This window comes from Phaenicophaeus curvirostris, chromosome 1 (assembly GCF_032191515.1).
Source record: "Phaenicophaeus curvirostris isolate KB17595 chromosome 1, BPBGC_Pcur_1.0, whole genome shotgun sequence".
Classification (NCBI taxonomy): Eukaryota; Metazoa; Chordata; class Aves; order Cuculiformes; family Cuculidae; genus Phaenicophaeus; species Phaenicophaeus curvirostris.
The window spans coordinates 4,422,503-4,433,581 of NC_091392.1; the positions used below are offsets into that span (position 1 = coordinate 4,422,503).

General features: G+C 44.1%; 1 protein-coding gene across 1 annotated transcript in view; it reads left to right on the forward strand.

The window, feature by feature from the left end:
- ITIH2 (inter-alpha-trypsin inhibitor heavy chain 2) overlaps nucleotides 1-11,079 on the forward strand; it is a 29,495-nt gene that overhangs the window by 14,783 nt on the left and 3,633 nt on the right. Inside the window, exons 11-17 of the mRNA XM_069867876.1 lie at nucleotides 38-163; nucleotides 1,026-1,207; nucleotides 2,139-2,324; nucleotides 3,329-3,468; nucleotides 4,023-4,195; nucleotides 8,379-8,516; nucleotides 10,607-10,720. Of these exons, the coding sequence (XP_069723977.1) occupies nucleotides 38-163; nucleotides 1,026-1,207; nucleotides 2,139-2,324; nucleotides 3,329-3,468; nucleotides 4,023-4,195; nucleotides 8,379-8,516; nucleotides 10,607-10,720 (1,059 nt within the window). The remainder of the gene's footprint in view (nucleotides 1-37; nucleotides 164-1,025; nucleotides 1,208-2,138; nucleotides 2,325-3,328; nucleotides 3,469-4,022; nucleotides 4,196-8,378; nucleotides 8,517-10,606; nucleotides 10,721-11,079) is intronic.

Genomic DNA, 11,079 nt, shown 5'->3' on the forward strand with positions numbered 1-11,079 from the left:
GAGTCAAACTTGGTTTTATTTATTGTGTCTTTGACAGGCACAAATATCAATGAAGCTCTTCTTCGAGCCACGTTCATCTTGAACGAAGCCCAAAACTTAGGCATGCTGGACCCTAACTCAGTCTCCATGATCGTATTGGTGTCTGATGGAGACCCGACAGTAGGTAAGAATCCTGCTTTAGGTGAGAAGGAAGGCCAATGGGATTAGCTTGAGAAAATCATGGACTGTGTAGACATTTTGACAGTAAGTTAAAAAATTCTCTTCCCCTTCCTTCCAATGCCCTTGCTGCTCTTACGTTAAGTGCTATAGGTGCCACGGGCTTTGCACAGAAGCTTTCCCAAAAGATGAGCAGATTATGTTATGCAACTTATGTACTTATTGCAATTACAGAGATGCACAGGTCCTGTAGGAGAGATAATCACAACAACCTTGGAAACAATTTCCTCTTCCAATGACCTTAGCCCACAGAGATTTAGGCAATCCCAAGTGTAATATTAAAATCAGGAAAATAAAGCAGAAAGGAAATTCATTTGGGTTGGATTTTGTTCAGGTCAAATCCAATCTCTTACTGCAAGATGCCAGCCCAGAAGAGGCTGAAGTCTGGGAAAAAAAGTCAGTCTCAATGGTAGTGGAGATTATCTTAAGTATTAGAAACAAAGTTAAACCTTTTATGGCTTTATGGGGATGTCTTAGCCTGCAGAGAGCTTGAAGCAGCAATTCTAGGAGAATTCTAGATGTGTTACAATTACAGACTCCCCAGGAAGTTAATAGGAGCACCAGATATACAAAGAATATGCATCAAATATAAAAAAAAAAAGCTCGAAGGAATCATATTCAGTGGAAACAATTTGTTAATTGTAAGCTCCAGTGCCACTATAGGCACAGCAAAATGGAGATTTGACATCTGATCTAGCTGTCCAAACTCGTATTATATTGAGTGAACCAGGGACACTGGAAGAATATGAATGCGCTTACCTTGATGACTTCCTCTGTTGCTCAGATGGGTGTCACTCTTTGTCTCCAAGGTGAGCTAAAGCTGACAACAATCCAGAAGAATGTTAAGCAGAGCATAAAGGACCAATTCTCTCTCTTCTGCCTCGGGATTGGATTTGATGTAGATTATGATTTCCTGCAGAGAATTGCAACAGACAACCGGGGCATGGCCCAGAGGATTTTCGGAAATCAGGAGACTTCTGCCCAAATGAAGGTGTGTTTCTGGCTCATTGCCTCTGAAACTGAGGGTCCAGTCCTGTTCACAGCTAGGTAACCCCACTAGCAAGAGTGGAGTTACTGTAGGTTCATAGGTGGGGGTCACAAAAAGCGTCATTTCTTCTGGAGAGCCCTGTAAGATGACAATCATGTGTTAGCTTAATTGCTCCTAGTTACAATTTTTATAGTATCTATAATACATACTGCTCTGTGTAGGAGTGACTCCCTATAAAATAGTCCGAACTAAAAAAAAATATTTTCTGAATTAAAACTAAGGCCTGGATTTTATCTCAGGCCACTTCAGCACTAACATAAGGCCTAGATATAAATTCTAAATGATAAACCAAACTTGGCCAGTGTAAGAAAAAGTTCAATTCTACAAGACTCTGACTCCAAATTTGTGAACAGCAACTGCCGATTGCCCAGAGAAGTCATGGATGCCCCATCCCTGGAGGTCTTCAAGGCCAGTCTGGATGAGGCTTTGAGCAACCTGATTCCATGGAATATGACCCTGTCCATGGCAAGAGGCTTGGAACTATGTGATCTTTAAGGTCCCTTCCAACCCAAATCATTCTATAATTCCATGATTAACATGCCAAGAGCTGACCAACTTGTTAATAGATTCAGGCTCATATATGTTCAAGCCTATTAGGTTTAGGAAGAGCACAGCCCATGGTCTTCTGACCATCCTTTGACTTCCACAAACTTGGGCTAAATCCCCTTGCTGTAGCCTCTTAGAAGTGTATTAATGTCTAAGTATAAAGGTATCTACATTCTCTGGGACAAGGGAAGTCCCAGTTGCCCATTAGGGCTCCAGGTTATGTCCTTTCTCTCTTTTTTTGTTCTGTTGTCCTTTCAGTAAAAGTGGCACATGTAGAAGGGTTGCTTCAGGTACAAGATACTCACTTCTCTGTCTCCTTCCACCTTAGAATTTCTACAACCAGGTCTCCACCCCGCTCTTGAAGAAGATTCAGTTCAACTACCCCCAGGAGTCAGTGTCAGATGTCACTCAGAGCAGCTTCCACAACTACTTTGGTGGCTCGGAGATAGTAGTGGCTGGGAAGGTTGACACGGAAAACCTGCAGCACTTAGAAAGCATCGTCACAGCAACAGCAGTGAGTGAAGGTGTCCTTAGGATACCTGCTTCTGGGTTTGGGGCTCGTTCATTCACTTGTGTGCTCATTCTCCTTGATGGAGGTTATTGCTAGCAGAGTGTTTTGTCCCCTTGAATCTTGAGTGGGAGCCTGGAGAAACTCAGGAAAACAACCCAGTCGAGTAATGTTTCAAAACAGCTTCAAATGCAGCCATGAACAGGCACTGCCTGCATCCTGCATTTCACTGGAGAAACTTCCTTCTAATGAGAAATGTACCATACAAAGTCCAATTGCAAACCAGAATTTTGCTCTAGGACTATTGAATCCCCTTTCATCCTCTGTGAAGGTGCTGGGGAGATATTCCTAAGGTAATTCCTTTCACAGCTGAATCTCCCACTGTTGGGAAGTTTAATCAAGTAGTTGTATAGTGTGTCAAGTCCTAGCACTGTCCTTTTATTCTCTGCCTTGTGGCATTCCCTGCATTCCAAGTGGAGTGGGATGGGGTGAACTAGAACATCCAGATTCTTCTTTCTGAGGAGGACACAAAACATCCATACACTTACCCAGCTTAGAGACTGCCGTTTGTTGTTGGAAAAATCAAACACGTTCAATATTCTTTCCTACCAAAACACAGTGCAGTCCAAGGGCCTGTGGGAGAAAATAGAATTTTTTTCCTTTTCCTTGGTAGGAAACTGTATATGAAAAAGCCTGAGGGGAGAGTAGCAGAGCTCTTTTGAAAGTCCCTTCTTTTGACATGTGGTAGCACCCTCTTTGCCTGCTATTGACAGCTCCTTTACCGACTTAAAGCCAGTGTCACTGGAAGTGTCTGTAACAGAAGACCCTCTTGCTATGGCTCCTCTCCCCTTGGCCATCAGGCCATTGGTGCTGGAACTTTCTGATCTAAAAGTGACCATGGGCAGAGCTAGAGTGGGTCCTTAATGCCAGCCATGCCAAAAGAGAAACTCAAAGCCATCCTGTTCTCCTGGTTCACCCTCCATTATCTTTATCTCTTACTGACTGCATAGGCAAATGCAGAGCTTGTCATGGAAACCCTGAGAGATGTTGAAGAACTGGATGGCTTCATGAAAAAAGACAAATACGCAGATCCTGACTTCACTAGGAAGCTGTGGGCGTATCTGACTGTCAACCAGATGATGGCAGAGAGGTAAGGAGAAATGTGATCTGTGATAAGAGGGACGTGAAGCTTGAGAGCAACCTGGTCCTCTCTGAGATCACATGAGGCTACACTGAGGTTTTCAAATAGGTAAGGTAAACAAAGAAAAATAATGGCAAATGATATTTTCAGCCACCTTCCTTCTCTTTTTAGCACTCACAGATATCAGGCAACAAAGTTTGGGAGAAGTTATTTAGAGGATAAGGGTCAAACAGACCTAGTAGTGGGGTGGAGTGAATGAAATGAATGGGAGATTTGGCTTATGGAGCCTGAGTAAAAGCTATGGATTCAGGATGAAAATCCTCTGAAGCAGAAGGAGGTCTACCACTAAGACCAGGAGGTAGACTGGGATTCTGTGAGTCCAGTCCAAAGCTTGTAGTAGCCAAGAACAGTCTTCTTATGAAGTCTTCGTTCACACAGGTCCTCAGCCTCAGCAGGTTCCTCACACCTACAAGTTTGCATCTATGACCACTCTGTGGAGGCATTGTCAAGGCAGCTGCCCTGTAAAGATTCTAACCACACTTTTGGTCTTATTTTCCACCCAGAAACACAGCCCCCACTGCAGCTTTGAAGAGGAATATCACCAAATCCATCCTACAGATGTCCCTTGACCATCATATTGTTACCCCCTTCACAGCCATGCTGATAGAAAATGCCGAAAAGGATGAAATAATGCTGGCAGACCAGCCCAAAGACCCCAGAAGGGGCTGCTGCCCAGGTCAGTGTCTCTGTTTGTTACTCTACATCTCATTTTGGCTTTGTTCTTCTTTTCTTGGAAGAACAACTGTCCTCGTTGTTCACTCCAGATGTTTATGCCTATAAGACTGTATACTCAGAGAAAGCTGACCAAATCCTCAACCAGATACAGAGCATCCTATTCTGCAAGTGCTTTTTTTGGAGCCATTGTCTTCAGTGAGGACTGAATGTGCCCACATTGAAATAACAAGGTTCCAGTTGAACATCTTACTGGGACAGATACATCTAGCTCCCTGCACTGAAGCTATAGAATTGACTAAACCGTATTTTATCACCACTTTGAAGCTTTGGAAGCTTCCTAAGTTTGTTATTACTCAGTCACAGGCCTACTTGACAGCTGAGTTGTAACAATGGAGTCCGTTGTTAATTAAACTTCTGGATTTCTCCTTTAAATCCGTTACATCAATACGTGTTCCAAGGTCCCTGTTACAGCAAACTTGTGTCTTGCCAAATGAGGGGAGTTGGCTTGTTCTGTCATTCTGTTGTAGAGTCAGTCTCAAAGCAACAGCTGTTGGCACTGGTAGGTGTCTAGTAGATCCTAAGTCGTCCCTGCACAGCCATGTGCTTCTATTGAAACTTAACAAACAGCAGCTGTTTTGCACCCTCTCCAGTCAGTGAGCTGAAAAAGCACAACTGTTGCTCTTGGGAATGCACTGCCAGTGCAATGCGATGGAAGCACTGGAAGATAAACTCCTTCAACAAGTGAGTTTAGTGATTTAAAACCTATTAATAGATAGGAGACCTTACAATTGGTTGTGAAGAAAACTACCTACATTACAGCAACAGACAACATCGTCTGTCTGGCATTTCACGCTGGAATTGATTGTGACTTTGCTGAAACTCCTAGTGTCTATCCTGCATGCTCCCTTCTCATGCTCCTGTAGAGCTATAAAAATGTCTTGGTGTTGGCTCAATGCAATGGGATTTTTATGTCTGACAGTTGCTATTTTATGGTTCATTTGTTCTTCTCTTCAATTGTAGAGTTTGCAGCTGAGACCCAAAGAGAATTTAAATAGTTGTTATTTATACTGCGTACTACAACACAAGTTCAAGGAGATTCTGGACAACAATCATAGTCATATGGTTTAGTTTTAGGTAGTCCTGTGAGAGGCAGGGAGTTGGACTTGATGATCCTTCCCACTTGAGATATTCTGTGATTCTATGAACTCACATTCACCGCACATTTCAGCACAAAATTAGCATGTACTGCATTAATGTATAATAAATTCATTATACGTGGCACCGGCTGACTAATTCAGACCATAATTATCTTGATTTAGATGATGCAGAGGATTTAAGTGATTTCAATGTTGGTTCTTATGCCTTTATGTTTGATGGAATAGTCAAAACTTAACAGCACTGAAATTGGGGTCAAGGCATCTGTGGATTTTAGGGACAGCAGGGCATGACTTTTGAACCTTAGCAGAGGACAGAGCTTGTAAAAATAATATCAAGGTAAATTTGGCTTAGGATTGTGCAACACACAGGCTGTACCAAAAAGTTTGTATATACAAGGCACAGAATAGGCAATCTGAAATGGATTTTTCTGTCTGTCATTTCACAACTCCCATCAAAGCTACACTGTGTGTCTTCATAGACAGAGACAGTGTCTTCTAGTGAAATCATAGAATCATAGAATCATAGAATAACCAGGTTGGAAGAGACCCACCGGATCATCAAGTCCAGCCATTCCTATCAAACACTAAACCATTCCCCTTAGCACCTCGTCCACCCGTGCCTTAAACACCTCCAGGGAAGGTGAATCAACCACCTCCCTGGGAAGCCTGTTCCAATGCCCAATGAACCTTTCTGTGAAAAATTTTTTCCTAATGTCCAGCCTAAACCTCCCCTGGCGGAGCTTGAGGCCATTCCCTCTTGTCCTGTCCCCTGTCACTTGGGAGAAGAGCCCAGCACCCTCCTCTCTACAACCTCCTTTCAGGTAGTTATAGAGAGCAATGAGGTCTCCCCTCAGCCTCCTCTTCTCCAGGCTAAACACCCCCAGCTCTCTCAGCCGCTCCTCATAAGGCCTGTTCTCCAGCCCCTTCACCAGCTTTGTTGCTCTTCTCTGGACTCACTCCAGAGCCTCAACATCCTTCTTGTGGTGAGGGGCCCAGAACTGAACTCAGGATTCGAGGAGCAGTCTCACCAGTGCAGAGTCCAGAGGGAGAAGAACCTCCCTGGACCTGCTGGTCACGCCGTTTCTGATACAAGCCAAGATGCCATTGGCCTTCTTGGCCACCTGGGCCACTGCTGGCTCATGTTCAGTCGCTGTCAACCAACATCCCCAGGTCCCTCTCCTCCAGGCAGCTTTCTAGCCAGACTTCTCCTAGTCTGTAGCACTGCACAGGGTTGTTGTGCCCCAAGTGCAGGACCCGGCATTTGGCCTTGTTAAACCTCATGCCATTGGACTCTGCCCAGAGGTCCAGCCTGTAAATCACTCACTTTCCTAAGGATTGACTAATTGTTCTTTTATCATGACAGACTTATTGCATGGGAGAGCTTCTTCAGTCATAGTAGTCTGTGACCTGGAGACACTGAAGACTCTGTTCTGTTTTCAGTTCCTGTATTATCTGCACTGACCTCACGTATAACGGTGCTAATAGAAATAACTCTGAGCAAAACCAGCCTTTGATCAGAATTAGGCTTCTTCAAGAGAGAAGATGCTGACAGGGATTTAGAAGATCCTGCTGTTGCCTCTTGCTCCTTTTTCCCCTCTTCAGAGCAGGGCCAGCAGGTGGAACATGTGCACTGCTTCAACCCTCCCATCCTCAGCCAAATATATTAAAATAAACCAAGTTCCGAGGTACATTCAAGATCATACTGCTTTATGGACAAAGCAGGAGAGGGAGGGCACATATTACTTCCTCCTGGCTCTGTCATGGTGAAGGCAGAGAGGCTGCTAGGAGAAGTGGACACAGTATAAGAAAGATATTGAGCTGCTGGAGCCTGTCCAGAGGAGGGCAGCAAGGCTGGTGAAGGGTCTGGAAAACAAGTCTTATGAGGAGCAGCTGAGGGGACTGGGCTGTTTAGTATGAAGAAGAGAAGGCTGAGGGGAGACCTTATGACCCTCTACAACTACCTGAAAAGAGGTTGTAGTGAGGTGGATGCTGGTATCTTCTCCCAAGTAACAAGTGACAGGATGAGAGCAAATGGCCTCAAGTTGCTCCAGGGGAGGTTCAGATTGGCTATTAGGAAAAATTTCTTTACTGAAAGAGTGGTGAATCATTGGAACAGGCTGCCTAGGGAAGCAGCAGAGTCACCGTACCCGGAGGTGTTCAAAAAGTGTGTAGGTGTGGCTCTTCAGGATATGGTCTAGTAGGCATGTTGGTATTGTGTTGATAGTTGAGCCTGATGATCTTAGAAGACTTTTCCAACCTTTACAATTACATGATTCTACATTACAAGATGGTCATTTTAAATGCTTGCACTTATTTACAACTTTTCTATACGTGGGTCATCCTATGGCATGCAGAAAGAGTCATAGAATGGTTTGAGTTGGACAGGACCTTAAAGATCATCTAGTTCCAACCCCCCTGCCATGGGCAGGGATGCCTCCCAGTAGACCAGGCTGTCCAAGGCCCCATCCAACCTGGCCTTGAACACCTCCAGGGATGGGGCAGCCACAACTTCTGTGGGTAATCTGTTCCAGTGCCTCACCACTCTCATGGTGAAGAAAATCCTCCTTATGTCTAGCCTAAATCTGTCCCTCTCTGGTTTATAGCCATTAAAGAGTTCCATCTTTTCTCAGGCACCCTATACTCAGGACATAAGTTGGCAAAGCTTTTCACCACATGCTAAACTTTTAAAATGCAGCTTTTTATTTGGCAAAACACTTAAGACTTTGCACTGGGGGCTTTGCTGAAGTGAGGCCTGTTTACCCAAATAAGAGTTTAAAAGTCAGTCTCTGTTTTGCACCAACAGCTTGTGGTTATCTCAATTTCCCTAGTAAGTCATATTCCTCTGGTGGAGACACTGGAGTAAACTGATCCTAACTTCATTATACAAATCTTTCTATTGTAAATGGTGTTGTGCCTGCTTTACAGTGGTTAATGACATCAGGCCCTGACCTACTACATTACTTTAAAAATTACACTGTTAAATATGCTACCACTTACAAAAACCTAATTATGACTGTCATTTAACAGGTACTCTAGGATTAACTCCAAATGCACCTAATAATAATAACAAAGGCATCCCAGCCTGGGCCAATGTCACAGCTGTGCCGGTCAGCTACATGCCTGAGCAAAGGAGTCCTCCTGTGTCCTCTCTGAGCATAAACAGAGGTAAAAGCTACCATATTTCTCTGCAAAGAAACACCAGACAGAAACATTCATCACCTAATAAAAAAGTAAAGGTGATACAACGAGAGTTACTGGGCAGTTTGGGAATTTCAGCATCTGTGACAAGCTGCTAAGCCAAATAATGATGGAGGAGTCTATCAGTTGTCCTATTTTTTCTTGTTCAGTTTTCAGAATGGTTGTAAAAGCTGTATTTTCATTTAGGGGCTAGTTCACAAGAGAATAAATCAACTGCTGTGACCAGCTGATGAAGCTTCTTCATTGCTGTTGCAGAGGACATCAGTGTGAAAGGTTCTCAGTACAACCTCTGCTGAAGGTCTGAGCAGGGCACAATCCTGCGCATCCCAAAGCACAGCTACCTCAAATCCACCAAGAATCAAGTTTTTATTTATAAAATACTGAGTCGTCTTGACTTTTAAACCTGTAACAATACGCTCTAAGTTACAAGCATGAGGTTAGTTTAGATCCTGAGAGGATTCCAGCACCCATCTCCTGTTGCGTGCTTCTCTAAGGCTGAGGCTGTTCACTGAGTTTACATTGAGTTTCTTGGCAGTAGTAAAGCTAATGTAAAGCTCCTGCCGTTGTAAATGACAGATAAATGTTCTACAGTTGATAAAAATCCCTCAGTGTGCTGATGACTGATGCATCCTGATAATGCTTGGGCCTTTGCCACAGTTTAGTGCCTTCTTAAACAAACCAGCTGTGAGAACCATTGCCTATGAAAGCAGTATAACGGCAATAACTCTGGGAATGTTGTGTGTGGATGTGTCTATTTACATAGCTATCAAACTCCTTCTCATTGTAACTCAAGGGTTAATCTAAGACTTTGGATAGTCAAGAAACTCCTTGGAAAACAAGGTGAGCACAGCAAAGTTAACTGCCCATCTTATACATGTGGTTTGCACTGGAAATTCTTTTTGTTCCTGGAAACGTTGGTCAGAACAGGCCAAGTTGAGGAAGAACAAGCAGTTAGTGACAATAAAGAAAAATGATTGAGGTCTATATTCAAGAGATTGAATGTATTCAAGAGATTCAATATATTCAAAAGATCCAAGACATTCAAAAGATCCTTCACCCCTCGAAGGATACATGCCCTACTATTTCCTGGGCAAGGGTCTAGGATTTGCCTAGTGCACGGGAAAAGTTATATACTTCTAAAAGTTGAAGAACACCAGTGGATGAATGGAAGCTGGCCTGGGTATCCCCCATAGGAAACACGGAGTATGGACATATCTCTGAACCACCAGACCAGCAAAGGCTGGGTAGTGCTTTGAAATTCAAGATGAAGTGGGAGGCTGCTGTCTTCAGCAAGGGGTACAGGTGTTTGCTTCACGTGAGGCCAATTTTAAAGAACATATGACTTTCAGAGGAGCCAAATCCCACCAGGAAGTTCAATATCCTGTGAGAGCAAGCCCTGGATTGTATTCCTCAGAGGAGCTGGTAGGCAGGATGTATCTTCCCAACATCATTATGGTGGTACGGACTCACACGTGGCTGAGAGTTTCTTAGTTTGAGAGAGTGATATCCTGGGAGTGTGTAATTTCTAGAAGTAGACAACAGCTGGGGATGGGGACTGAATATTAGTTTTGAACAGAGGTATCACCAAAGTCCTGCTTTCCATGCCTTAGGCTCTTTCCTGGCTCTAGGCCTCAAAGATATGTCCCTGTCTGTCTGGTGTCCAGCTGGGTCCTTGGTCTCACCTGGAGGCTGGTTTCGATCGTGAAGAAATGAAGCTCATCTTCTAGAAGTCCCGTCTGAGCTTACGGCACCCTAGTGTGCAGCTGGCCAGTTAAACCAGTAGTTGACTGCAGCTTGTCAGTGCTCCTCAAGCCAGCAGTATCACGTACTTTCCTTAAACAGGGGAAGTATTTGAGGAGAAAGTGTCTGAGGGTCTTTTGTAAGGAGCATCTGAGAACTTTCTTAGCTACTGCAGGGGTGAAAAGGGCCCTCGTCCTGCTCTGAGGACTCCCCAAAGTGTTTAAAAATCCTCTGAGGAGAGTGTCCCAGTCTTTGCATACCTCACCCAGGGCAGGTATCAGCCTGTTTCTGATGCCTGTTCCTTCTCTGTGTTTCAGTGGACAATGACCCACATTTCATCATATACCTGCCCAAGAGCCAAAGGAACATCTGCTTCAATATCAACTCAGATCCTGGAAAGATCCTAAACTTAGTTTCTGATCCTGGTACAGGTAAGAAAAGGAGAGAATGGTGTCTTAGCAGCAGTACGGCCAGCAAGTTGAGGGAAGTGGTTATTTCCTTCCACATCTGAGTATGACGTCCAGTTTAAGGCTTGCCAGTACAAGAAAGACATTGACAAACTGGACCAAATTCAGTGATGGCCACCAAGATGATGATGGGGCTGGAGTACAGGATATACAGGGAAAGGCTGAGACAGCTGAGTTGGGTCAGTCTTGAGAAATGAAGACCCATGGTGAATCTTGTTGCTGTCTACAACCACCTAAGCCAAGGGTAAAGATTGAGCCTGATACAGCTCCAAGCTGCATAAATGAAGGGCAAGGGCCAACAAAAACAAGCTGCAACAGGCAAA